The sequence below is a fragment of the Peromyscus maniculatus genome, chromosome 1 (assembly GCF_049852395.1).
Source record: "Peromyscus maniculatus bairdii isolate BWxNUB_F1_BW_parent chromosome 1, HU_Pman_BW_mat_3.1, whole genome shotgun sequence".
In the NCBI taxonomy this organism is placed as follows: domain Eukaryota; kingdom Metazoa; phylum Chordata; class Mammalia; order Rodentia; family Cricetidae; genus Peromyscus; species Peromyscus maniculatus.
Window position 1 is genome coordinate 161,055,511 of NC_134852.1, and position 26,814 is coordinate 161,082,324.

Consider the following 26,814-nt stretch of genomic DNA (forward strand, 5'->3'; position numbering starts at 1 on the left):
GGAGTGAGCTGGCGGGAAGGGGAGGGGGGCAGGAAGGGGGAGAACAAGGGAATCTGTGGCTGTTGTGTAGAACTGAATAGTATTGTAAAATAAAATAAAATAATAAAAAAAAAAGAAAAGAAAGTTAACTCCAAAAAAAAACAAAAACAAAAAGAAAGGTGGAGTCAGAGAGATGCCAGTCTGTCACCCAAGGAACAACTTGCCAGCAGACTGGTAACACCACAGCCACCTGGACAAATATAGATTAATAGAAATGGGTTAATTTAAGATGTTAGAGATAGATAGCAATAAGCCTGAGCCATAAACCAAACAGCTTGTAATTAATATAGGCCTCTGTGTGTTTATTTGGGAACAAACAGCTGTGGGACACAGGAAAACTTCCATCTACAATACTCTGTTAATTCTATGCCCCATTTTTTTTAACATTTTAAATTCTGTTTAATTTTATACTTTTCAGTGTGCGTCAATCACCTAACAAATATGTGCCCAGAACTTACACTGGTATACAATGCACTTTAACAAAGTTAAAGTATCTAGTTTTTCTGGGACATGGCTCAGTGGGAAAGCATTCACCTCACATGAGCCAGGTCCTGGATTCTATCTCCAGCTCTAGATCGGGTAGGGAGATCTAGTTTTTCTGCATTTCTTTCTTTCTTCCTTACTCTTTCTTTCTTCCTTCATTTGTTTGTTTGTTTGTTTGTTTGTTTGTTTTTTCAAGACATAGTTTCTCTGTGTAGCCTTGACTGTCCTGGAACTTGCTCTGTAGACCAGGCTGGCCTCAAACTCACAGAGATCCACCTCTGACTCCTGAGTGCTGGGATTAAAGGAGTGCACCACCACCACCCAACTTGTTGCTGCTTTTGTTTTCTGTATTTAAAACTGTAAGATTCTTTGCTTTTCTCTCCTTCTCTTTCCTATTCTCCAAGTGTTTACTTTACTATTCCCCAAGTCTCTGTTTCTGTAAGTCCTACTATCTAAATATTTTTGGTGTAAAGTTGTTAATTCTCTATTTTGGGAAGAATTTGCTTTTATTCTTGGATCATTCTGCCTATGTGTTTGATGTTAAAATGCATGCCTCATTTTTTAATTTGTTTGTTTATTATATTTTATTTTAAATTTATGTGTATGAGTGTTTTACTGCATGTATATATGTGTACCACATGTGTGCCTGATGCCCTTGGAAGTCAGAATAAGGCATTAGACCCTCTGGAACTAGAGTTATAAATGGTTTCCAGTACTGGTAACTGAGCCTGGGTCCCCTGCAAGAGCAACAAGTACTCTTAACTGCTGAGCCATCTCTCCAGACCCTGCTTTTTCCCCTGATGTTTAATTTTTTGAGTTATCTATATATTCTAGAGATTAACCCTCCATCAGATAAATAGCTATTATAGTGGTTTGAATGAAAATGGCCCTAAATGAAGTGGCACTATTAGGAGGTGAGCTTTGTTGAAGTAGATGTGGCATTGTTGGAGGAAGTGTGACACCAGGGCATGTGGTGATGTTTTATTTGTGCTGAAATAAACTGAAAGGGGTTACAAAAACCCCAGAAGTAGATTACATAATGCTCTATTAACTTTGAATTTTCTCAATGCTAATGAGAAAGGAACAACAGCTGCAGAGAGTCATTAGATAATAGAAAAAACTACAGAATTAAATCAGCCTATATACTTTAAAGATGTGCTGACCTCAGAATGGAAACCAGAATATGTGTTATGTTGGGGACAAAGTTTTGCTTTTGTTTCTACAGGAGAAGATAAGCTGTGGATACCATCAAAATTTATAAAGGTTCGATTTGAACAAGAGAGACCTCTTAATTAGAAAAGATGATAGTTCATCAACCAGCATGACCATCCAATTTAAACTAACTTATACCACTAACAAATGTTTTTCATTTAATCAGATATTACTTGTCAAAAGGGAACCTCCCCAAAATTAGGTTTGGGGAAAGGTTTTTGTTTTTATCTTTCAGAATGAAGGCTAAGGAATCTGAAGAACACTGGACAAATGAGATATCTGAAGAAAAAGGACAAATCACCTAGAAGAAATGTTCCAAGAAAAAGAGTAAATTGGCCTATTGGTATATCACATATAAAATTTCTTAAGTCTTTCTAAATGTGTGTTTCTGCTCTTCTCTACAGACACTTAACACAAATTGTCTTTTTGTAGTCCCAGTTCAATTAAAAATTAAAACTGGCTGACAAACTTCACCCAAAGCTTTGGACAACAAACTGCTCAGAACAATTTCAAGATGGCTAGATGAGATGATCCAGCTTCACAGACTACTCAAACAAAGACTTGAGATAAGCCCTGCACTTTGGCATTATGCAGAGACTGGACAACAAATGATATAGCTACCTCTCCTGGAACTTGACAATTTCTGGTCCTCACACCTTATATACCTTTCTGCTTTCTACCACCACTCCCTGGGATTAAAGGCTTGCTTTCTGGGATTAAAGGTGTGATGAGTCACCATGCCTAGCTGTATCCTTGAACACATGGATTTCTGCCTCTGGAATGCTTAGGATTAAAGGTGTGTGCTACCACTGCCTATCCTTTATGTTTAATATTGTGGCTGTTCTGTCTCTGACCCCAGATAAGTTTATTAGCATGCACAATATTTAGGGGAATACAATACCACAGTTTATTTCTGATCTTGTTCAGGATATTGTATTTATACAGTTCATTTAACAATGTAATGCAATTTGCTAATCCTTGAATGTTATTATTACCAACTATTAGGATATAAAGAAATGAAAGTTAGTAGTTAGACATTACAATCGAACTTGCAGTCATATTAGGTATGTTTTCAAGGTTAAGCAGAGATATATTTTAGATAGATAGGTCATCTTCAAACCCTTCAGAGATCTACAGAATATAGCATTTAAAATGTTTTAATAACTTAGAATTTTTTTCTTTTTTTATGACTATGAGACATGCCGCCTCCTGGCAGTACCACACTACTTCAGAGAAGATATGGGCACTGAAGAAACTGCATGTGGAGTTAACTTTCATTGTGGCAAAAGTTAGCCACTGGTCAACAAAGTGCCCTCACTCAACTGCTGACAGTATGCTATCCAAAATGGACAAACAGGACACAAAACAAAGGACTACTGATCCTTGCCAAGACAAATGTGGTTACAGCTTTAGCAACAAGTATCCTCTGAGGCCAGGACAATATGGCACCATCACTGAAGTGGCCAATGGAAAAGGTACAGTGCCCCTTTCTTTGAAGGCAGATGAACAGGCAGTGGACCAATGGCTTCTGGTGTGCAGTGGAACCATAGCTGAAGCAGTTGTTCTTGAAGGAGTAACTAGGCTGACAGAGTATGGCCTCTCAATGTTAGACTGGCATTTAGTAAAGGAGATGAAGCCATTACTAGGTAATATTATTTCCTTCTTGGGTCTCTGAGGGAGTCGAAGATTAGATAGTTGTAGTAACAATTTTCCTTGTTAAGAAATTTCAGAAAATAAATTCACTAAGAGGTGTAAAGTGTATAAATTTGAAAGACATTATATGATAGTTCTCTGTTAGTAATATAAATTAGGATAGAAAGTGAATCAGATACATTTTGGACTTACCAAAACAGGATAGATAATGGAATATTTTCTCTGAATTTGTCAAATGCAAATGGACTAGACATTGTTGATGTATTTATTGCTTGTATATATTGTATATAGTTATGTTCTTATTGTATATAGTTTTTCTTACATTAGTTATAACTTCTTTATTTTTTATTTTCATTAGACAAAAAAGAGGAAATGTGATATTTTATTTGTGCTGAAATGTGGTGATATTTTATTTATATGTTAATAAGTGAAGTTTGCCTGGAGGTCAGAGGAAATAGCAAGCCATTAACACAAGTCAGGCAGGGGTAGCACATGCCCTTAATCCAATCACTTGACAGGCAGTCTGTGTTTTCAAGGACATGCTAGTAAACAGCCAAGCATTGTGACACATGCCTTTAATCCCAGTACCAACCATAGAGACCTGGAGGTCTGTACAGATAGGCAGTGACAAGGAAGTGAGGTAGCTGAGCTAAGAGCCAATGAGAAGGCAGAACAGCAAGGCAATAAAGGTGTGGGTAGATAGGAAGTAGCTCACTTTTTGGGAGATGCAGAACTGGTGAGGTAAGGTTGGTGGCTATCACTATTTCCCTGATCTCTAAGGCTTTCACCTCTGTATTTGGCTCCATATTTTTTATTTTATAAGACCATTTATAAATTCATCTACAAGGGCAGACTTTGAGGTTTCAAATGCTCAAGCCAGATCTACTGTCAATCTCTGTTCCTGATGCCTTTGGATCTGAATGTAGAACTCTCAGCTACTTCTCCAGCACCATTTCTGCCTGCATGCCGCCATGCTTCCTGCCATGATGACAATGAACTAAACCTCTGAACTGTAAGCCAATTAAATGTTTTCCTTTGTAAGAGTTGCCATGGTCATAGTGTCTCTTTACAGCAATAGAAACCCTAAGACAGCTGGTAAAGATTATCTTTCCCATTTGTAGGATGACATTTCACTCAAATAATGGTGTTCTTTGCTGTACAAAAAATGTTTAGTTTCGTGAGGTCCCATTTGTCAATTGTTGATCTTAATGCCTGTGCTAACGGGGTTCTGTTCAGAAAGCCCTTTCTTGCATAAATGAGTTCAAGCACATTGCCTACTTTCTCCTTTAAAAAGATTCATGATATCAGATGTTGAGGTCCTTGATCCATTTGGAGTTAAGTTTTACGCAAAGTGAGGTATAAGGATCTAGTTTTATGCTTCTACTTGTATCTCTCCAGTTTTGCCAGCAACATTTGTTGAAAATAAAATGTCTTTTCTCCAATGTGTATTTTGGGCATCTTTGTGAAAAATCAGTAGCCTTAGGAGTGTGGGCTTAATGTGGGTCCTAAATACCATGCCATTGGTCTGTGTATCTGTTTTTATGAGAATATCACATTGCTTTGTTACTATAACTTTATGTTATAACTTGAAACCAAGAATGGTTATACCTCCAGTGGCATTTTGATTGTTCAGAATTGTTTTGGTAACCCTGGGTCATTTGTGTTCCCATTTGAATTTTAATTCCATTTTGTAATTTCTATGGAAAAAATTGTGTTGGAATTTTGGTGGGGATTGAATTGAATCTGCGTATTTCCTCTGGTAGGGTGTCCATTTTTACAGTGTTAATCCTACCAATCAATGAACATGGCAATTCTTTTCATCTTCTGATATCTTCAAGATCTTTCTCCAATGCCTTAAATGTTTTTATCATACAAGTCTTTCACTTCCTTGTTTATATTTATTTCAAGATTCTTAAGGCTATTGTAAATGTGATTACTTTCCTCATTTCTTTCTCAAAATGTTTGTCATTGATATATGAGGGCTAGTGATTATTTTGTATTCTGTTACTTTGATGAATGTTTATAAGCTTTAGATTTCTGGTGTGGACATTAGAGTCTTTTATTATATAATCACACAATCTACAAATACTCTGAGTTCTTCCTTTTCTGTTTCTTCCTTTATTTACTTCTCTTGTTTTATTATGCAAGCTAAGCTTGCTTTGTCCATGATTTTAGTGCAGATGCTTAAAGTTTAGCTAAATTGATAATTAGTATGATTTTGGCTGTAGATTTGTTGTATATTGCCTTTATTGTTATATATAATATTTTATCTAATATACTTTCTCACTGCAAATGAAGGCAGACTCACAAATAATTCTTAATATTTAGACAAATTTGAAATATCTTTCAGGTTTTATTTTCAAAAGTATGATGTTGTTAATTATTACTCCACCAATTTTTTTTCTATAAACTATAGAAAAAAAGCGTGTTTTTAAACTTAATCAGTCTTCTTGTTATAGTCTGGATCTAGAGCATCTCTTAAAGTTTCATTTGTTGAAGGGTATGTTCCCACTGGTGATACTATTGAAAAGAAATTTAAAACTATTGCAAGTAGGACCAGGAGAAGTGCTAGTGGAACATGCCTTTGAAAGCTTTATTTATTTTGTTCTTCATCTTACCTTATTTCTCTTTTCTTCTTCTCTTAGTCTTCCTCCTTTTCTTCATTTCCTTACTCCCTCTCCTCTCTTCTTTTCTCCCTCCACCCCTCATCCTCTCTCCTTTCTTTTCTCTTTTCTCTATCTCTCTTTCTCTCTCTTTCTCTCTCTCTCTCTCTCTCTCTCTCTCTCTCTCTCTCCCTCTCTCTATCTCTATCTCTATCTCTCCTTCTCTCTCTCTCCCTCTCTATGTCTGCCATCCTGAAACCATGAAGTGAGCAGCTTTCCCCCAGCACACTCTTCTGCCATCATGTACTGTCTTCCACAAACCTTGAAATAATAGACCCAAGTGGCCATGGGCTGAAATTGATGATAATTCTACAATAAATCATCCATCTTTAATTTTCCCAGGCATTATGTCGCAACAGTGGGAGGAAGGTTCATCGCATCCTATTGGAAACTTCATAGGTTTCTGTTATCATAGAAATATCTCTGAAGGTTTATTTCACTGTTATGATTTCCTTTAATTTTGTTTTTGGATAATATATGTATCAATCGAGTATGGCAATTTTAATTTTAATACAAATTATCTACTATATTGTTATTTACTGAAAATGTTTGCTATATTCAGAGTGATCTTGGATTATCATAAACATCAGTGATATTTTTCTTATCTTGCTTCTTGATCAGATTCCATTCTTGGAGTTCCTTAAAACTGTGTCACTTTGATGAAAGTATCTTTTTGCTTTACTTGTCTGAAGATTCTCCCTCTGTAACACATACAGCAAACATCAAAAATATATAACAGTGAAACTGAGAGGACACAGAGAGAAATGGCATCCCCAGTACTCTTTAAAGCAAACTCATCCTTCACCAAACTGCTTTGAAAACATCCATTACTTTTGCCAAATGACTTGAGTACATCTTGTGACATAAAAGGCCAACTACCCTGGTAACCTCTCTGTGTGATAGCTAACCTTGGTTGTCAACTTGACATGCCTGAGAAGAGAAAACTTTGGTTGAGGAATTGATTCATCAGATTAAGACTGTGGCATGTCTTTGGAGCATTTTCTTGGTTGCTGATTAATGTAAGAGGGTCTAGCTGCTGTAGGTGGTATTATCCTTAGGCAGATAGCCTAAGCTCTATATGAAAGGTAGCTGAGCAAGCCAGAGGAAGCAAACTAGTAAGTAACATTCCTTGATTACTTTCTTCTTCAAGTTCTTGTCTTGACTTCCTTCAGTGATGAACTCTAATCTATAAACTAAAAATAAATCCTTTTCTCCTTAAGTTGCATTTGGTCAGTGTTTTATCACTGCAACAGAAGCAAACTTGAACACTTTCTTCCTTGGTTATCATGATATTCTCCAAGGAGATTTAGGGGGAAAAGGCAATGGAAATGCACCAAAAGTTTTGAAATCTTGCCCATTTCTTCACATTCTATGACCCCTTTATTGACCATTCCCTTCTTCTCTGTCATGAACTCTTTCATTCCTAGTGAAAAAGATAATCTGAATCTCATAGCAAAAACAAGAGTCCTTCTCTCAGATATGTGTCATCTGTGGCAGGTCTTTAGACCTATATCTAATTTCCTTTAAGTTATTCAGTGACCATTGCACACTCAAGCATATAGATACTGTCAGTTTCAGACAGCTTACCAGCACTTACTAGGTTTGAGGGATGAAATAACATTTGTATTTGAGCATGCTTGTGAAATATCATCAAGGATATGTGTTTCACACAAGGTCAGAGAGGACAAAAGACACATACTCTTGTCCTGTTTATCTCTAAATCTCCCAATACAATCTAGGTAGAGCTGGTCTTTGTTATATAGAGACTTTCCAGACACATCTGAAACCATTGTATGAAAGGATATGCAAATGGTTCTATTCCAAACACAATTTCCATGAGTAAACAACAAAAAAAAACCTACCTAGTTATCAGGCCACCTGGCACAGAGTACTTTGGGAGACAAGGCTGTTTCACCTTCCTCATAACAGACCATTAACACACAAGTCCCATAAGGAGCAGGGGTTTACTCACTCATTTTCCACATCTTGTATGGAGTCAGGCAGAGGCTGATTCTTGGTCTCAGGAAGAAGAAGGACAACAAGACTACCAAGGATGGGGAGGACCCCATAGATGATCCAAGGTAAGGAGTCAAAGTATGTCTTGAGGATCATAAACAAAGGAGACAAGGATGCCCCAATACTTCCAGAAATCCCAATGATTCCTAAAGCAGTTGCCCTTGAGCACAAAATAGAATGCAGAAATAACTGCATGAGGATGCACATTTGAAATTTGTGACTTAGAATCCTGCATTATTTATGAAAATCAGCAGTATATTTAGGCATAAGAATGTTGATAATTTTTGCTCTTGTTTTTCCCATTTCTGTTTCATTTGATAGTGTCTTTTCTCAAGATCACAGTATTAAAACACTCATTTATCACTTACAAACTCATACCCAGAGGAATAAATACTACATGTTTTCTCCACTGTGCTGATCCTAGATAATCCATAGATTTTAGCTTCTATGTGTACATGGGGTAGAAGTGTGGGTAAAGCTAGAAAACTAGAATGGAGACAATGGGGGAAAAAGACAATATCTTAAGTGAGAAAGAGGTTAATGGTGCACATGTGACATGGAAGGAGGAGACTGGCAATTAGAAGGACGGAGGTAACTAGCAGAAGGGGATTTGAGGGATCAAAGTAACAGAGCAACCAAAACAGAATATATGTGAAAATGTATAATAAGCCTATTATTCTACATGCTAACTTTTTAAAACTAATTTTTAAAAAGTAAAAAATAAAGTAGATTGTGGTGGTATTGTGTTCCCCAAAATATTGTGTACTCTAATAAACTTATCTGGGGTCAGAGAACAGACAGCCACTAGATACAAAGGCTAGAAAATGGTGGCACTCACACCTTTAATCCTAGCATTCCAGAGATAGAAATCCCTCTGGATCTCTGTGAGTTCAAGGCCACATTGGAAAAAGCCAAGCATGGTGACACACACCTTTAATCCCAGAAAGCCAGCCTTTAATCCCAGGGAGTGGTAGTAGAAAGCAGAAAGATATATAAGGCGTGAGGACCAGAAACTAGAAGCATTTGGCTGGTTAAGCATTTGGCCTGGTTAAGCTTTCAGGCTATGGAGCAACACAGTACAGCTGAGATTCATTCTGGATGAGGACACAGAAGCTTCCAGTCTGAGGAAACAGGACCAGCTGAGGAACTGGCGAGGTGAGATAGCTGTGGCTTGTTCTGTCTCTCTGATCTACCAGCATTGACCCCAATAACTGGCCTCAGGTTTGATTTTATTAATAAGAACCTTTAAGATTCCTGCTACATCATTCTTTAACACCTCGTTTAAAGGGCTAAACTGATCCGGTAGTATCCTCATTTTCATTGTTCCATCAGCTCCACAAGAGAAAATGTGATTTGCTGGTCCTGTCTCAATTTGCATGACTCCAGTTCCAATATTTCTAAAAATAGACTGCCGAGCATGTTCGTTGATAAAAGTATGGAGAAGACTAAAGGTAGAAAGACTCCAAATCTTTATATTGCCTTCTGCAGATCCTGTAACAAAGTACTCTTCAGTTGGATCAACAGCAATGGCTTTAACAGGGGAATCATGGCTCTGAAAAAGCTGCCTCTGTTGCCGTTGTCGAAGGTCAAATATACACGTGAAACCTTTTCTGCCACCTGATATTATGATGCTGTAACATTTTCACAAGAGGGTGTATGATTTATGACCTGCTTTGTGAACGTGGCCAACGGATGCAGTATGCAGTAATCCCTTGTACCAAGGATAAGCTAATGCTTTCTTCTTCTCATATTTATTTTATGTAGCTTTGCCCTCGATGCACTGATGCCTTAAAAGTTACAAGTCACTCAGTTAGATCCTATTGCCTAACATAGAATGTTAGAATGTATAAATAATGCTGTAGTCATACTATTTATAGTATATTTTAGTAAATATGTCATCATGTTAAAAAAAAAAAAAAAAAAAAAGATTCCTGCTACAGTAGATTATTTCTCATGATTTTGCCTTTTCTGGGTTCCAAGTTTTATCTTAGATTTAATTAGTGGTACATTAATAGCCTTAACAGCAACTAACAAAAAGGTGACTTTGAGGAAACTTTGGACACACTTTGTTGTTACTGTCACAATCAATTGTTTTAGATAACTATCCAGTCAATGAGAGTAAATAAGCTAAGCCAACAAGATGACTCAGCAAGAAAAAGTGCCATCAAACCTGATGACTCAGTTTCAGTCCCTGAGACCAGAAGAGAATCAACTCCTGAAAGTTATCTTCTGACCTCTATGGACACATGGTAGAAAGCACATACCTGCATAAACACCTATCATACACACACATGCACACACACTAAAAATAATTAATTAATTAATTAATTAAAAGTAAATGTCAAAAATATTTGAGAATAGAAAAGTTTGTTCTGACCCTGACAATGAACCGCGAGTCTTGTACCTGATTGTGGTGGGAAGTAACTCATTTGCATGCACAAGAGTATTGCCAACAGAGACAAAAGAAAATGCTCCTCCCAAAGTTGCCAAAACCATACGCAGGATCTGCATTTCTAGAGAGAAGAAGACCAAGGACCGTCATGAAATCTGAGCTGTGGAAATTTGTACTCCCCAAATCCCAAATGGAAAACATTCTTACTGGGGATGAGTAAAAGTGTAAAATATAATGTAGAGAAAATGTATAGCAAAATTTATTAGCAGAATTCCCTCACTGGCTAATAAATTGAAGAAGGTAACCTATCTGCATATATTGGTTTATGGAGAAGCAAAGCTTCCAAAATTTGGATTCATGTGCCTTAAATATCTTGATATTTGCTTAAAAAGTAGAAAGCTGGGTGAGTTCAGAGGATTTTACTTTCATCTTCTCTATCCAGTGTTTCAGCAATTTCTCATGCAGAGTGTAGGAATATCATGGAGAAATAACTAAGGACTATACACTCATTCAGATTCTCAGGAAATTTAAATCCACAATTAATGTGAAATACTGTAGAATTGTGTCATGAAAAGACAGAAGTCCTATTGTGGTGTGCAAGATGGAGATTGGTTTGGTTTGAAGTAATGTTTCAAGACTCAAGAATAAGGACTGCTGCTACGGAAAAAATGTCAGATTTTGGAAACCACTCAAGGAAAGTTTTATAAAGTCATTTTCTACTCAATTCAATTTAATGTAATATTCAAACTTTGTATTGAGCCTTCAGGTGAGGCAAAAAAAAATTATAGTATTCCTGAATTCAAGAGTTATGACCACCTGTGTACCACCTATTTATTACTTAAGTCCATTTAATTCAGTGGAGTCAGTTTTAACAGTCTTAATGCTTAATCCATTCATACTTTCATGTATTTCAATACAAGTGATGTTTATTTTCTTGATATAACTTTCCAAATGAGGGTTGTATTTGTGATCTCATATTATGAAGTTTGTAAGTTCTAACTCTATACAGAGTTCAGAAAATTAATTGTTACTGAAGCTGAAGTAATGAGACAGAGCTATACAGAGGAAGAAACAGTATGTTGTGGTCATTTTAAATCAGATTATAAGGTCCTGTATGGACTAACAGAACTTGGAAATGATTGGCCAGTTTTCATGTGCATCTTGAATATAATAAACATTCATCTACTAGAACCAAATGTGACTAACTATTGTGCCCTAAATGCCCAGACGGGTCACAAGAAATTATTTTTCTGTTTGTTTGTTTGTTTGTTTGTTTGTTTGTTTTTTGAGACAGGATTTCTCTGTGTAGCTTTGGAGTCTTTCCTGGGAGAAATTATTGGAATGTATTTTGTTCTGATTTCATAGGTGGGCCTAAAAGTCCTGAGGAAAGTGAAAAAGATAATCTTTGCTCACCCTGTGTTCTTTCCTCACCTTGAGGCACAAATATTATGGCCAAAATGGAAATTCCAAGCAAGGATATGGTAAACAGTTGACTCATTCTACGGCCCATGTGATTCAGTAAAAAAATTCCAAGTAAATTGGCTGGAATGGTGATTACACCAAGAAGACACTGCAATAGGAAGACATTAGTCCTCAGGTGCTGGAAGTTGATCAGCAGGCCAAACACAGATATCCATGTCAGAAATCTGTAAAGAACAAAGAAAGTTGCATCATGAGTTTGGACTTGATGTCAAAGCAGTCAGTTTTAGTTGTTAAAACATAAAGTTACAGCTGGGTTAGGTCCCCAGTGTGGCAGTGCTGATGGTATGACTCAACTTCTACCTTAGCTGGGATTGCTAGAAAACAGAAACCTAAAGCATTTCCAAAGCCCTGAAAGTCTGACTGAACGCTCCTGACTGCAACTGTCAGCATCTCATCTGTCTGACAGAGTTCCCATTTTAACCACCTGACTGTTCCATCTTCTGAGCAGTACCCCCTGCCATCTACAAAACAAACAAACAAACAAACAAACCCACAAGCTTCTGCAACTACTCCTGTCCTCTGCTGTCTGAAGCAGTTTGATGCTTTTTTAAGTTAAATAGTTCTTTCTAGGTACTCACAATGACTGTGTTTGGTTGTTTCTTGTTGCGTGTGCTTATATTTGGTGCCAAAACCCGGGAGAGATACCTGTGTCCACCTTTGGAGAACCAGTCCCTCCTTTAACCAAACCAAGAACTACCAGCTGGGCACTTCCATGGTAGAGCTCATTTGCCTCCGTCATGTATTATATTTGACTCCAGATTCTCTCTCACCATTTCTCCTGAAGCCCCGCCCATCTCTTCTCACAGACTAGAGCAAGAGCCCTTCTCTCAGTTTCAGACTTTTCTCTCACACTCACTGAAGCCTGCTACAAAAGTCTTGCTGTACATCAGGCAGTCTCTCACACTCTCCTCAGCACACTTCACTTGGTTGGGGACAACCATCTCTTGAAATCTGCGAATTCACTTGACAAACCTCAGTTCACTTAGGGACCACCTCTGGACTGAGTTTCCATCCAGGGGCACTTTCCCCACCCCACCCTACAGGCTCGCTGTTCCCTTCCTCTGCATCCTTATGTTCTGCACCCTCTCCTTGCACGTATATATGCCATTGGTCTCCTCCTTCTAACAGATCTTCTACTTATAGTTCCCAGTATCTGGACTTGGAAGGAAAGACTTTTCCTAACCATTTTCTATCTACTTTTCGCCCTGATAGTGGGCTTCCTTTTCTGCCACCCCATCCTCAGCTCTCCATCATCTTGTCAACCATAGGATCCTCCCACCCCAGGCCGCTGTTGCCGCTCCTCCTGCCTGCCTTCTCAAATCTCCTTCCCGCTTCAGACTCAGGGGTTTAATTAGGCCTTACTACCTTATGTTTACTGCAAACTAGAAAATCTGTGAGACTTTATAAAAGTACATTTTATAAAATAAAAAAAAGTGCCTCATTTAAAAAAAACTCATTTTCCTGATATTTGTATAGTGTAATTTTATAAAATATCACAGTTTCTTGTATGACTCAATTTATTCAAATAAACTGGGCACTAGTGGTGCACACCTTTAATCCCAGCACTCAGAAGGCAGACAGGCAGATCTCTGTGAGTTCAAAGCCAGCCTGGTCTACAGAGTGAGTTCCAGGACATCTAGGGCCACATGATGAAACCCTACCTTGAAAACAAAACAAAACTATTTATCCAAATAGCTAAAGCCTAACACACTAACACATGAGTGGCTAGACATGTATCTTTTAGTCAGTTTGTGTTAGCCTGAGTAGACCTCAGAAATTCATAAACCTTATCATTAAAATATATTGTTCCTTGTCTAAAATCTCTTGGAGGCCTGGTATTGAACATAGTTGGCAAAGACTTAAGTTCAAACTTAACAGGGATAAAATTATAAAATCTTAATCTTGCAGGGAGAAGGGGCTAGGCCCTGCCTCAACTTGGTATGCCAAATTTTGTTGACTACTCAAGGGAGGCCTTACCCACTCTAAGGAGTGAATGAAGAGTGGGGTGGGGGAATGGGGAGTGAGAGAAGGGGAGAGAAGGGTAACTGGGAATGGTATGTAAAACAAAAAATGTCAGGAGCCATTATCATGAGCTATTGCAGCCTGCAGGATTATGCAGTGAGAAATCCGGCTATCCTGAAAAGGCCAACGCACCAGAGTCAAGGATTCTGATGCAGGATTAAACCAAAATACAGGTATTTTGGAATTATTTCCTTTTGAATGAATTGACTGTTTCTTGTTGCAGATTTCTTGTGCAATTGCAGCTATGATATCTCCCCATTACCATCCATCTTTATGTAATGTGTATATCTAATCTCATGATTACATCTCAATCTTATGAGCACATATATCTGTGTGTGGTCAGGAAAATGACTTTTCTTTAGCTGTATAATCTTGATATATAGAAAATATACTAGGATGTGCTTCATAGCCAGATCCATTGTCCCATGAGACTGTAGACTGCTTTGTTCCTTTTGCTCAGACTAACACAGAAAATAATAATCTCTCCTCAGTCTAACACAAACTGCACACACTTAGCTCATTTTTACTTCAGAGTAAGTTCAAACTGGACTAAAGGCCTATGTAAATAGATCATAAGCTTAAAACTTTACAGATATGCACCGGGTCAGAGTTACAGGTGTCTTACCAAGGTTACTAACACAAAACATTCTAAGAAAAGCCTACCAATTCTTTGTGGTAATATTTTATTTGTGCTGAAATGTGGTGATATTTTATTTGTGCTTTAATAAATAAAGCTTGCCTGAAGATCAGAGGAAAAAGCCAGCCATAACACAGAAGTCATGCAATGTTAGCACACACCTTTAATCCTATCACTTAGCAGGCAGGATCTCTGTGTGTTCAAGGCCACACTGGAAACAGAGCCAGGTGTGGTAGCACAAGCCTTAAATTCTAACACTAGTTAACCATGGAAGTCTGGAGGTCTGTACAGATGGACAGGAACTGACAGAGCTGGGCCGGAAGAGGAAGTGATGTACCTGAACAGAGAGAGCAAATCAGATGGCAGAACAGCAAGGCATATGGGCATGGGTAGACAGGAAGTAACTCCCATTTGGAAGCTGCAGAGTTGGTGAGGTAAGGTTAGCTGTGACTTTCCCTATTTCCCTGATCTCTCTAAGGCTTTCACCCCTATATCTGGCTCGATGTTTTTTATTTAATAAGACCATTTAGAAATTCATCTCCAATTCTTTGCTTGCCAAGTCTGCTGACCAAAAAAACAAAAACTGTCTCAGAGTTTGTTGCACTAGGCACTGTGCCCCCTCCTTCTGGTCCTGAGACCTTGGATCCTTGTGTTTTCATGGTAATGGCTCTGCTCCTTATTGTCTATTCTAGCAATGTGCTATGGCATTGAGGGTTTTGAAACTTTTCTCAGGATTGCAAGAAGTATTCTGTTAGAAATGCATGGGTAGTGGGCACAACCAGTTGAAGACAGGCCCAACTACCACCATCCCCCACCAGACCCTGTAACCTACAAGCCTCAATCCATGCCCCAAACTCACCTATCCTCTGAGACCACAGCTGCTCCCTAAGACACAGACTCTGCCAGCTCTAATTTGACCAAGAGTTGAGTCTTTGTTTTCCTAGCCATCACCCCAGCCTCTAGTCTTTAGGTCCAAGGACACAACCAGTTACAGGCCAGCACTCTTACAGGCAGGCCCAATTCCCACCATTCCCCACTGGACCCTGTAACCTACAAGCCCCAATCCACACTCCCAAAACACCAATCCTCCCTCAGGCACAGACTCCACTAGCTCCAATTGAACCAAGAGGTGAGTCTTTGTTCTCCTAGCTGATCACCCCAACCTCTAGGCTTTAGGCCCAGGGGCACAACAATGGTCCCCATATCCCACCCATTGCAGCCCTAGTTGCAGGCCAGCAGGCAGGACTCCTGCAGGCAGGTCTGACCACCACCCCCACACTGGACCCTGTTACCTACAAGCCCCAATCCACCCCCCTACCCACCCATCCTCCAAGACCCCAGCTGCTCCTTGAGACACAGACTCCACCAGCTCTGATTGGACCAAGAGCTCCAGTTGGACCAAGAGTAGCTCCATGAGACACAGACACCATTGGCACCAATTGGAGGAAGAGACAGGTAGATGCCAGTGCAAGAATACATTCAACAACATGAAGAGCAATATGGCACCACCAGCACCTAGTGGTTCTATATCAGCAAGACCTGAGCATACCAACATAGAAAAGGCAGAAGAAAATTACTTTAAATATGACATTAAGAAGATGACACAGGCCTTTAAAGAAGAAATGAAAAATTCCCTTACTCTGCTGACTCCCCATGGGAGACCTTGATTTGGGGGATGTGGGGATGTGGGGTGGCTTGGGAGGAAGAGCTGGGGATAGGAGAAGGGAGGAGATGGGATCTGTAGGTGTTATGTAGAGTGAGTAGAAAATTTCTTAATAAAGAAAAATGAAAAGAAAAGAAAAATTCCCTTAAAGAAATTGAGGAAAAGACAAACAAAAAATTGGAAGAAATCAACAAATCCCTTAAAGAAAGCCAAGAAAAATCAATTAAACAGGTGAAGGAAACAGTTCAAGACCTGAAAATTGAAATACAAACAAGGAAGAAGACACAAACTGAGGGAATGCTGGAAATAGAAAATCTGAGTAAATAAGCAGGAACTACAGATGCAAGCATAACCAACAGAATACAAGAGATGGAAGAGAGAATCTCTGGCATTGAAGATAGGGTAGAGGAAATAGATTTGTCAGTCAAAGAAAACACTAAATCCAAAAAAGCCATAACACAAAACATCCAGGAAATCTGGGACAACATGAAAAGACCAAACCTAAGAATAATAGGGATATTAGAAAGAGAAGAATAAACTCAAAGGCACAGAAAATATATTCAACAAAATCATAGAAGAAAACTTTCTCAACCTAAAGAAGGAAATACCTATAAAAATACAGGAGGGTTATAGAACACCAAATAGACTGGATCCAAAAAAAAAAAAAAAAGTCCCCTTGCCACATAATAATCAAACCACTAAACATACAGAATAAAGAAAAAATATTAAGAGCTGCAAAGGAAAAAGGTCAAGTAACATATAAAGGCAGACCCATCAGAATAACACCTGACTTCTCAATGAAGACTCTAAAAGCCAGAAGGTCCTGGACAGATGTTATGCAGATACTAAGAGATCATGAATGCCAACCCAGACTATTATACCCAGCAATCAACATAGACAGAGTAAACAAAATATTCCATGATAAAACCAGATACAAACCATATCTCTCCACAAATCCAGCCATACAGAAAGCACTAGAAGAAAAAATCCAACCAAAGGAAGTTAAAGGTACCCATGAAAACGCAGACAATATGCCGGGTGGTGGTGGTGCATGCCTTTAATCCCAGCACTTGGGAGGCAGAGGCAGGCGGATCTCTGTGAGTTCGAGGCCAGCCTGGGCTACCAAGTGAGTTCCAGGAAAGGCGCAAAGCTACACAGAGAAACCCTGTCTCGAAAAACCAAAAAAAAAAAAACAAACAAAACACAGAAAATAAATAATCCCACAACAGGAAATTCCAAAGAAGAGAAACACACACACACTACCACCAAAAAAATAACAGGAATTAACAATCACTTATCATTCAAATCCCTTAATATCAATGGTCTCAATTCACCTATAAAAAGACACAGGCTAACAGAATGAATATGAAAACAGAATCCATTCTTCTGCTGCATACAAGAAACTCACCTCAACTTCAAAGACAGACACTACCTCAGAGTAAAGGGCTGGGAAAAGTCTTTGCAGTCAAATGAACTTAAGAAGCAAGCTGGTAGCTAACAAGGAAGACCCAAAGAGGGACACATGGATCACCCTGGGAAGCGGAACTAGATGAGATCTCCATAAGTAAACTGGGGATGAGGGGTGGGCAATGGAGGGTAGGGGATAGGGGAGGAGAACATAAGAGAATGGGATGGTTGAGCTGGAACAGGGATGGAGTGGGAAAGCAATGAAAGAGATACCATGATAGAAGAAGATATCATGGGGATAGAGAGAAACCCAGTGATAGGGAGGTTGTCAGGAATCCCCAAGGATAACCCCAGTTTGGATTTAGACTACTAAAAATAATGGAGAGGGTGCCTGACCTGCAATGGCTTGCCCCCGTGATCAGACCAATGAATACCCTAACCGTCATCACAGAGCTTTTCTTCAATGACTGATGGAAGCAGATGCAGAGATCCACAGCCAAACACCAGACAGAGCACCAGAAGTCCAGTCAAAGAGAGAGAAGAGGGATTCTGTGAGCAAGTGCATCAGGATCATGATGGGGAAATCTGAAGAGACAACCAAACCAAACTAGTGGGAACTCATGAAGGTTGGCTCAATGGCTGTGGAGCCTGCATAGGACTGGACTAGGTCCTCTGCATGGTGAGACAGTTGTGTAGTTTGTTCTGCTTGGGGGCCCCCTGGTGGTAGGATCAGAATCCATTCCTGGTACATGAGCAGGCTTTTTGGAGCCCAAAACCTATGATGGAACACCTCGTGCAGCCTTGAGGCAGGGGGCAGGGCTTGGACTTGCCTCTACTGGATGTGCATCCCCATGGGAGGCCTTGCCTTCTTGTGAAGGGGAGTGAGGGTGGGTTGGGAGGAGTAAGCTAAGGAGGTAGAAGGAGGGAAGAGGGGGATTTTTGATTGGTGTCTAAAATGAATTTTAAAAATTCTTAATAAAAAATAAGTAAATAAAAAAGAAGCAAGCTGGTGTAGCTATCCTAATATCTAACAAAATAGACTTCAAACTAAAATCAATTAAAAGAGATCGGGAAGGACATTACATATTCGTCACAGGAAAAATCCATCACGATGAAGTCTCAATTCTGAACATTTATGCCCCAAAATACAAGGGCACCCACATTTGTAAAAGAAATACTACTAAAGCTTAAATTGCACATCAAACCCCACACACTAATAGTGGGAGACTTCAATACCCCACTCTCACCAATGGACAGGTCTGCCAGACAGAAACTTAACAGAGAAATAAGGGAACTAATAGACGATGACTCAAATGGACTTAATAGATATCTACAGAACATTCCACCCAAACACAAAAGAATATACCTTCTTCTCAGCCCCCATGGAACCTTCTCTAAAATTGGCCACATACTCAGTCACAAAGCAAATCTCAACACATACAAAAAATATGAAATACCCTCCTGCATTTTATCGGACCACCATGCCTTAAAGTTAGAATTCAACATCGGGCAGCAGCGGCGGCGCATGCCTTTAATCCCAGTGCTCAGGAGGCAAAGCCAGGCAGATCTCTGTGAGTTCGAGCCCAGCCTGGTCTACAGATCAAGATCCAGGACAGGAACCAAAACTACACGGAGAATCCTTCTCTTGAAAAAAAAATGTTATAATTCAACAATAAAACAACAACACAAATTACAGAAAGGCTACAAACTCATGGAAACTGAATAATGCCCAACTGAATCACTAATGGGTCAAGGAAGAAATAAAGAAAGACTTCCTAGAATTCAATGAAAATGGATGTATAATATACCCAAATGTATGGGACACTATAAAAGTACTGCTAAGAGGAAAGTTCATAGCACTAAATGCCTACATAAAGAAGTTGGAGAAATCTCACACTAGCAACTTAACAGCACACCTGAATGCTCTAGAACAAAAAGAATCAAACTTACCCAGGAAAAGTAGATGCCAAGAAATAATCAAATTGAGGGCTGAAATCAATAAAAAAAGAAAGAAACAAAGAGAATGATATAAAGAATCAATGAAACAAAGAGTTGGTTCTTTAAGAAAATCAACAAGATAGACAAAACTTTATCCAAACTAACTAAAAGACAGAGAAAAAATATTCAAATTAACAAAATCAGAAATGAAGAGACATAACAAGACAATGAAGAAATCCAGAGAATCATCAGCTCATACTTCAAAAACCTGTACTCCACAAAATTGGAAAATCTAAAAGAAATGGACAATTTTCTGGATAGGTACCATATACCCAAATTAAATCAAAACCAGACAAAAATTTAAATAGACCTATAATTCCTATGTAAATAGAAACAGTCATTAAAAGTATCCCAACCAAAAAAAAAAAAAAAAAAAAGCCCAAGACCAGATGGTTTCAGCCCAGAATTCTGTCAGAATTTCAAAGAAGAGCTAATATCCTCCTCAAATTGTTCCACACAATAGAAACACAAGGAACATTGCCAAACTCTTTTTATGAGGCTACAGTTACCCTGATACCCAAACCACACAAAGATGCAACAAAGAAAGAGAATTACAGACCAATCTCCCTCATGAACATTGATGCAAAAATACTCAATAAAATACTGGCAAATCAAATCCAAGGACACATCAAAAAAAAATCATCCACCATGACCAAGTAGGCTTCATCCTAGGGATGCAAGGGTGTTTCAACATACAAAAATCTGTCAATGTAATCTATCATATAAACAAACTGAAAGAAAATACCCACATGATCATCTCATTAGATGCTGAAAAAGCCTTTGACAAAATCTAACACCTCTTCATGATAAAAGTCCTGGAGAGATCAGGGATACAAGGAACATACCTAAACATACAAAGGCAATTTACAGCAAGCAGACCACAACATCAAATTAAATGGAGAGAAGCTCAAAGTGATTCCACTAAAATCAGGAACAAGATAAGGCTAACCACTCTCCCCATATCTATTCAATATAGTACTCAAAGTTCTAGCTAGAGCAAAGAGACAACCAAAGGAGATCAAGGGGATAGAAATTGGAAAGGAAGAAGTCAAACTTTCACTATGTAATAGTGATACATAATGTAGTAGTAATAGTCTACATAAGTGGCCCCAAAAATTCTACCAGAGAACTCCTACAACTGATAAACCCCTTCAGAATGTGGCAAGATACAAGATTAACTCAAAAAAATCAGTAGCCTTCCTATATACAAATGATAAATGAGCTAAGAAAGAAATTGGAGAAAAATCACCCTTTACAATAGCCACAAATAATATAAAAATACCTTGGGGGTAACTCTAACTAAGCAAGTGAAAGACATGTATGACAAGAATTTTAAGTCCTTAATGAAAGAAATTGAAGAAGATATCAGAAAAATTATAAGATCTCTCATGCTTATGGATAGGTAGAACCAACATGATAAAATTGGCAATCTTACCAAAAGCAATCTACAGATTCAATGCAATCCCCATCAAAATCCCAACACAATTATTCACAGACCTTTAAAGAACAATACTCAACTTCATATGGAAAAACAGAAAACCCAGAATATCTAAAACAATCCATTACGATAAAGCAACTTCTGGAGGCATCACCATCCCTGACTTCAAGCTCTACTATAAAGCTATAGTAATATAAACAGCTTGGTATTGGCATAAAGACAGACATGTGGACCAATGAAATCAAATTAAAGATCCTGACATTAATCCACACACCTATGAACACCTGTTTTTTTTTTCTTTTTAATTTTTTTTCATTTTTCTTTATTAAGAAATTTTCTAGTCACTCTACATACTTACCCACAGATCCCCCCTCCTCCCTCCACCTACTCCCCCTGCGCCCTTTTTCACAAGCCACCCTACATCCCCACATCCCCCCAATCAAGGTCTCCCTTGAGGAGTCAGCAGAACCAGGCACACTGAGCCCAGGCAGGTCCAAGCCCCTCCCCACTGCACCAAGGCTGCACAAGGTATCACACCACAGGCACCAGGCTCTCAAAAGCCTGCCCATGAACCAGGGATGGATCCTGATCCCCCTGCCTGTGTGTCCCTCAAACAGTTTGAGCCAAACAACCATCTTCCACATCCAGAAGGCCCAGTCCAGTCCCATGGGGGTCCCATAGCCACTAGTCTACAGTTCATGGGCTTTCACTAGTGTGACCGGTCATCTTTGCATGTCTTCCCATCATGATCTCTATGTCCCCCGCCTGCAGAATCCCTCCTCTCTCTCATCAGTTGGATTCTCAGAGCTCAGCCTGGTGCCTGGCTGTGGATCTCTGCATCTGCCTCCATCAGTCGCTGGACAAAGGCTCTATGATGACCTTTGTTAGGGTATTCACTAGACTGGTCACCAGAGAAAAACATTCCAGGCACCCTCTAGACCACTGCCAGCACTCCAAGGTGGGGTTATCCTTGTGGATTCCTGAGAGCCTCCCCAGCAACCTGCCTCTTCCTATTCCCATGATGTCCTCATCTATCATGGTATCTAACTCCCCACCCTCCCACTCTGTCCCTGTTCCAGCTCAACCTTCCCATTTCCCTATGTTCTCATGCCCCACTCCTCGTCCTCTGCCACCCCTTCCCACTCCCAGTCTGTTCATGTAGATCTCATCCACTTCTCCTTTGCTAGACCATCCATGTGTCCCTCCTAGAATCTATCCCTATTAGCTAGCCTCTCTGGAGCTGTGAGTTACAGTCTGGCCATCCCTTCCCTCACATCTAGTATCCACTTATGAGTGAATACATACTATGTTTGTCCTTCTGAGTCTGGGTTACCTCACTCAGGGTGATATTTTCTAGTTCCATCCATTTGCCTGCAAATTTCATGATATCATTGTTTTTTGCTGCTGAGTAGTACTCCATTGTGTATATGTGCCACATTTTCTTTATCCATTCTTCAGTTGAGGGGCATCTAGGTTGTTTCCAGGTTCTTGCTATTATGAATAATGCTGCTATGAACATAGTTGAGCATGTGTCCTTGTGGTAAGATTGAGCATTCCTTGGGTATATGCCCAGGAGTGGTATAGCTGGGTCTTGAGGAAGACTTATTCTCAATTTCCTGAGAAGCCATCATACTGATTTCCAAAGTGGCTGTACAAGTTTGAATTCCCACCAACAGTGGAGGAGTGTTCCCCTTGCTCTACATTCTCTCCAACATAAGCTGTCTTCAATGTTTTTGATCTTACCGATTCTGACAGGTGTAAGATGGTATCTCAGAGTGAATACCTGATTTTTGACAAAGCCAAAAATGTACCATGGAAAAAAAGAAAGCATCTTCAACAAATGGTGCTGTCATAACTGGATGTCAACATGTAAAAGATTGCAAATAGATCCATATCTATCATCGTGCATAAAACTCAAGTCCAAATGGATCAAAGACCTCAACATAAATCCAGCTACACTGAGCAAGATAAAGGGGAAAGTAGGCAGTAGCCTAGAAAGTATTGGCACAGGAGACCACTTCCTAAATATATCACCAGTAACACAGATATGAAAGCAACAATTAATAAATGGGACCTCCTGAAACTGAGAAGCTTCTGTAAGGCAAAGGACGCAGTAAAGAAGGCAAAACGACAGCCTACAAATGGGAAAAGATCTTCACCAATTCCACATCTGACAGAGGGATGATCTCCAAAATATATAAAGAACTCAAGAAACTAGACAGCAAAATACCAAACAATCCAATTAAAAACTGGGCTACAGAGCTAAACAGAGAATTCTCAACAGTAGAATCTCAAATGGCCAAAAGACATTTAAGGAACTGCTCAGCATCCTTAGTCATCAGGGAAATGCAAATCAAAATGACTCTGAGATACCATCTTACACCTATCAGAATGGCTAAGACCAAAAACACTGAATGCAGCTTATATTGGAGAGGATGTGCAACAAAGGAAACACTTCTCTACTGTTGGTGGGAATGCAAACTTGTACAGCCACTTTGGAAATCAGTATGGTGGCTTCTCAGAAAATTGGGAATCAATCTACCTCAAGACCCAATAATACCATTCTTGGGCATATACCTAAAGGATGCACAACCATACCACACAAGGTCACTTGTTCAACTATGTTCATAGCAGCATTATTCATAATAGCCAGAACCTGGAAACAACCTAGATGTCCCTCAACAGAAAAAATGGCTAAAGAAAATGTGGTGCATATACACAATGGAGTATTACTGAGCTGTAAAAAACAATCACATCGTGAAATTTGCAGGCAAATGGATGGAACTAGAAAATATCATCTTGAGTGAGGTAATCCAGACTCAGAAGGACAACTATGGTATGTACTCACTCATAAGTGGATACTAGATGTAAAGCAAAGGATAACCAGACTACAACCCACAGCTCCAGAGAAGCTAGAAAACAAGGAGGACCCTAAGAGAGATGCATGGATCACCTTGGGAAAAAGAAACAGAGGAGATCCCGATGAGTAAACTTGGGATGAGAGGGAGTGATAGAGGGGAGGAGATGGGGATGAGAACAGGAGGGAATGGGATGGTTAAGTTGGGGGGAGGGACAGAGTGGGAAGAGCAATGAAAGAAATATCTTGATAGAGGGAGACATCATGAGGTAACAGAGAAGCCTGGTGCTAGGAAAATTCCCAGGAATCCACAAGGGTGACCCCCAGATTAGACTACTATCAACAGTGGTGAGGGTGCCTGTACTGACCTACCCTGATAATCAGACTGGTGAATACCCTAACTGTCATCATAGAGCCTTCATCAGGTACTAATGGAAGCAGATACAAAGATCCACAACCGTGCACCAAGCTGAGCTCTGGGAGTTCAGTAAGAGAGGGGAAAGGGGGGCGTCAAGATCATGATGGGGAATCTGCAGAGACAACTGAACCAAGCTCAAAGGAACTCACAAACTTTAGACTGACAGCTGTGGAACCTGCATGGGACTGGACTGGACCCTCTGCATGCAGGAGACAGTTGCATAGCTGGGTCTGTTTGAGGGGCCCCTGGCAGTGTGATCAGGATCTATCCCTGGTGCATGAGCCAGCTTTCTGGATCCCATTACCTGTGGTCGGACATCTTGCTTACCCCTGATAAAGTGGGGAGGGGCTTGGTCCTGACTCAACTGAATGTGCCAGGCTTAGCTGTCCCCCCATGGGAGGAGGGGAGGAAGGAGGAAATGGGGGAGGGGCTAGAGGAGAAATGAGAGGGGGATCTGTGGTTGGTATGTAAAATGAATTTTAAAATTTTTTTTAAAAGAAACGTATGGATAGTCAAGAAAGAGAGGTGGTAAGAATGTGAGCTGGAAAAAAGCTGCAGATTCAGAGAAGCAGGAGAATACAAAAATATGGAATGAAGAATGATAAAAACAGATTCATTCTTCAACTCTCAGGTCTAGTTTCCTTCAGTGGTTTTAGAACCTCCTTTGGGCTCTGAGAAAAAGTCTTTAAGGCTGGACCTTAAAGGTATTCATTAGGAAAAAATTAATTAAAAAAATAAAAATAAATAAAATAAAATTTTAATCTTATCAAAGTTACTAATTTGTAAATTGTTAAAGACAATTAAGACTTGAAGTTACTGGTCAGACACCTTATAAATGATCAAATTCTTTAATGTACTCAAAACTATGTTTGTAGTCATGCTACATACAAGTGAAATTCATATACAGGGACAAGCTTTAACCTCCTGTCTAACCTGTATATGCTGTCAAAGTTACGTCTAAAGCAAGTAACAGAAAACAAGTAAAGTTTATTAAATGTGAAATAATATTCAAAATCAGGTACTACATGATGTCCCTTAAACTTCTCAGAGAGAGCTGCTGAATGTGGCGCTTAAGATGTTCTAATAGAGGCAAGAAGGAGTAAAGGGCTTCCTGTGGCAGGCAGAAATACCAGCTTCTGGCAGCAGCCCTGAGCCACCATCAAAGAAGATGGGGCACCAATGGACTCCACCTGGGATCTACTTCAAGTATGACAACACTAACCACTGAGCAAAGAAAGGCCCCCAAGGCTCACCCCACCATTGGGGCCCCTGCCCAAACTTTGGACAGACAGAGCACTGGAGGGTCGACTACATCACCCTACCTCACCAAGGTAGATCAGTCCCCCAAGTTCCTCCTCCACTCTCAGATCTTCTGGGCCTGGCAGCCAAAGACTGATGCTGCTCTGAGACTTCTGCCCTTAATAAAGTCATCAAAATTACTAGGAAGGAGCCCAGGCTGACTGTCCAATTAGTGGGTAAGTCTCTGTCACTTTTAATTTATACAGAGGTCACTTGGTCTATACTTCCTGCTCACTCTGATAAGACTTATCTTTCTCAGATCCCTGTGATGGGTATGGATAGGCAGCCCCTCTGACCTAGGGCTACAGGGCCTCTCCTCTTTCTCTCTGGGGCCACCTGACCACTCACTCCTTCCTCACTATGCCTAATTGCCCAGCCCAGGTATTAGGTGGGGGTATCATGCCTAAATTATGCTTTTTTTCTTTTCTTTCATCCAACTTCTTCCTGAATTTTCTTTCTTCTCTTAACCTCTGAGGACTAGCCACCCTGTGGTTTAGCTTTCTTTTAAATAGAAATTGAGCCATTTGAGTTTCCTCTGTTGAGAATTCTCTGTTTAGTTCTAAAGCCCATTTCTCAATTGGACTGTTGGTCGTTTTGATGTCTAATTTCTTGAGTTCCTTATATATTCTGGATATCAGTCCTCTGTCACATGTGGGATTGGTGAAGATCTTTTCCCATTCTGTAGGCTGTCGCTTTGCCTTGTTGATCATATCCTTTGCTTCTCAGCTTCTCAGTTTTAAGAGGTCCCATTGATTGATTGTTTCTCTCAGTGTCTGTGCTACTGGTGTTATATTTAGGAAGTGAATTGCTCAACATCCCTAATCATCAGGGAAATGCAAATCAAAACAACTCTGAGATACCACCTTATGCCTGTCAGAATGGCTAAGATCAAAAACACTGAAGACACCTTATGCTGGAGAGGATGTGGAACTAGAGGAACTCTCCTCCACTGCTGGTGGAAATGCAAGCTTGTACAACCACTTTGGAAATCAATATGGCACTTTCTTAGAAAATTGGGAATCAATCTCCCCCAAGATCCAGCTATACCACTCCTTGGCATATACCCAAAAAATGCTCAATCATACCACAAGAGCACTTGCTCAGCTATGTTCATATCAGCATTGTTTGTAATAGC

General features: G+C 39.6%; 1 protein-coding gene across 3 annotated transcripts in view; it reads right to left on the reverse strand.

Annotated features, from left to right (window-relative positions):
- Positions 1-662: 662 nt before the first annotated feature.
- LOC102923679 (solute carrier family 22 member 19-like) overlaps positions 663-26,814 on the reverse strand; it is a 63,094-nt gene continuing 36,942 nt past the window's right edge. For all 3 annotated transcript variants that reach the window (XM_076558902.1, XM_042260251.2, XM_006995160.4), the window contains 4 exons: positions 11,890-12,104; positions 10,471-10,579; positions 8,023-8,226; positions 663-6,751 (listed from right to left, as the gene is read on the reverse strand). In XM_076558902.1, the coding sequence (XP_076415017.1) occupies positions 6,691-6,751; positions 8,023-8,226; positions 10,471-10,579; positions 11,890-12,104 (589 nt within the window). In that variant the 3' untranslated portion in view covers positions 663-6,690. The remainder of the gene's footprint in view (positions 6,752-8,022; positions 8,227-10,470; positions 10,580-11,889; positions 12,105-26,814) is intronic.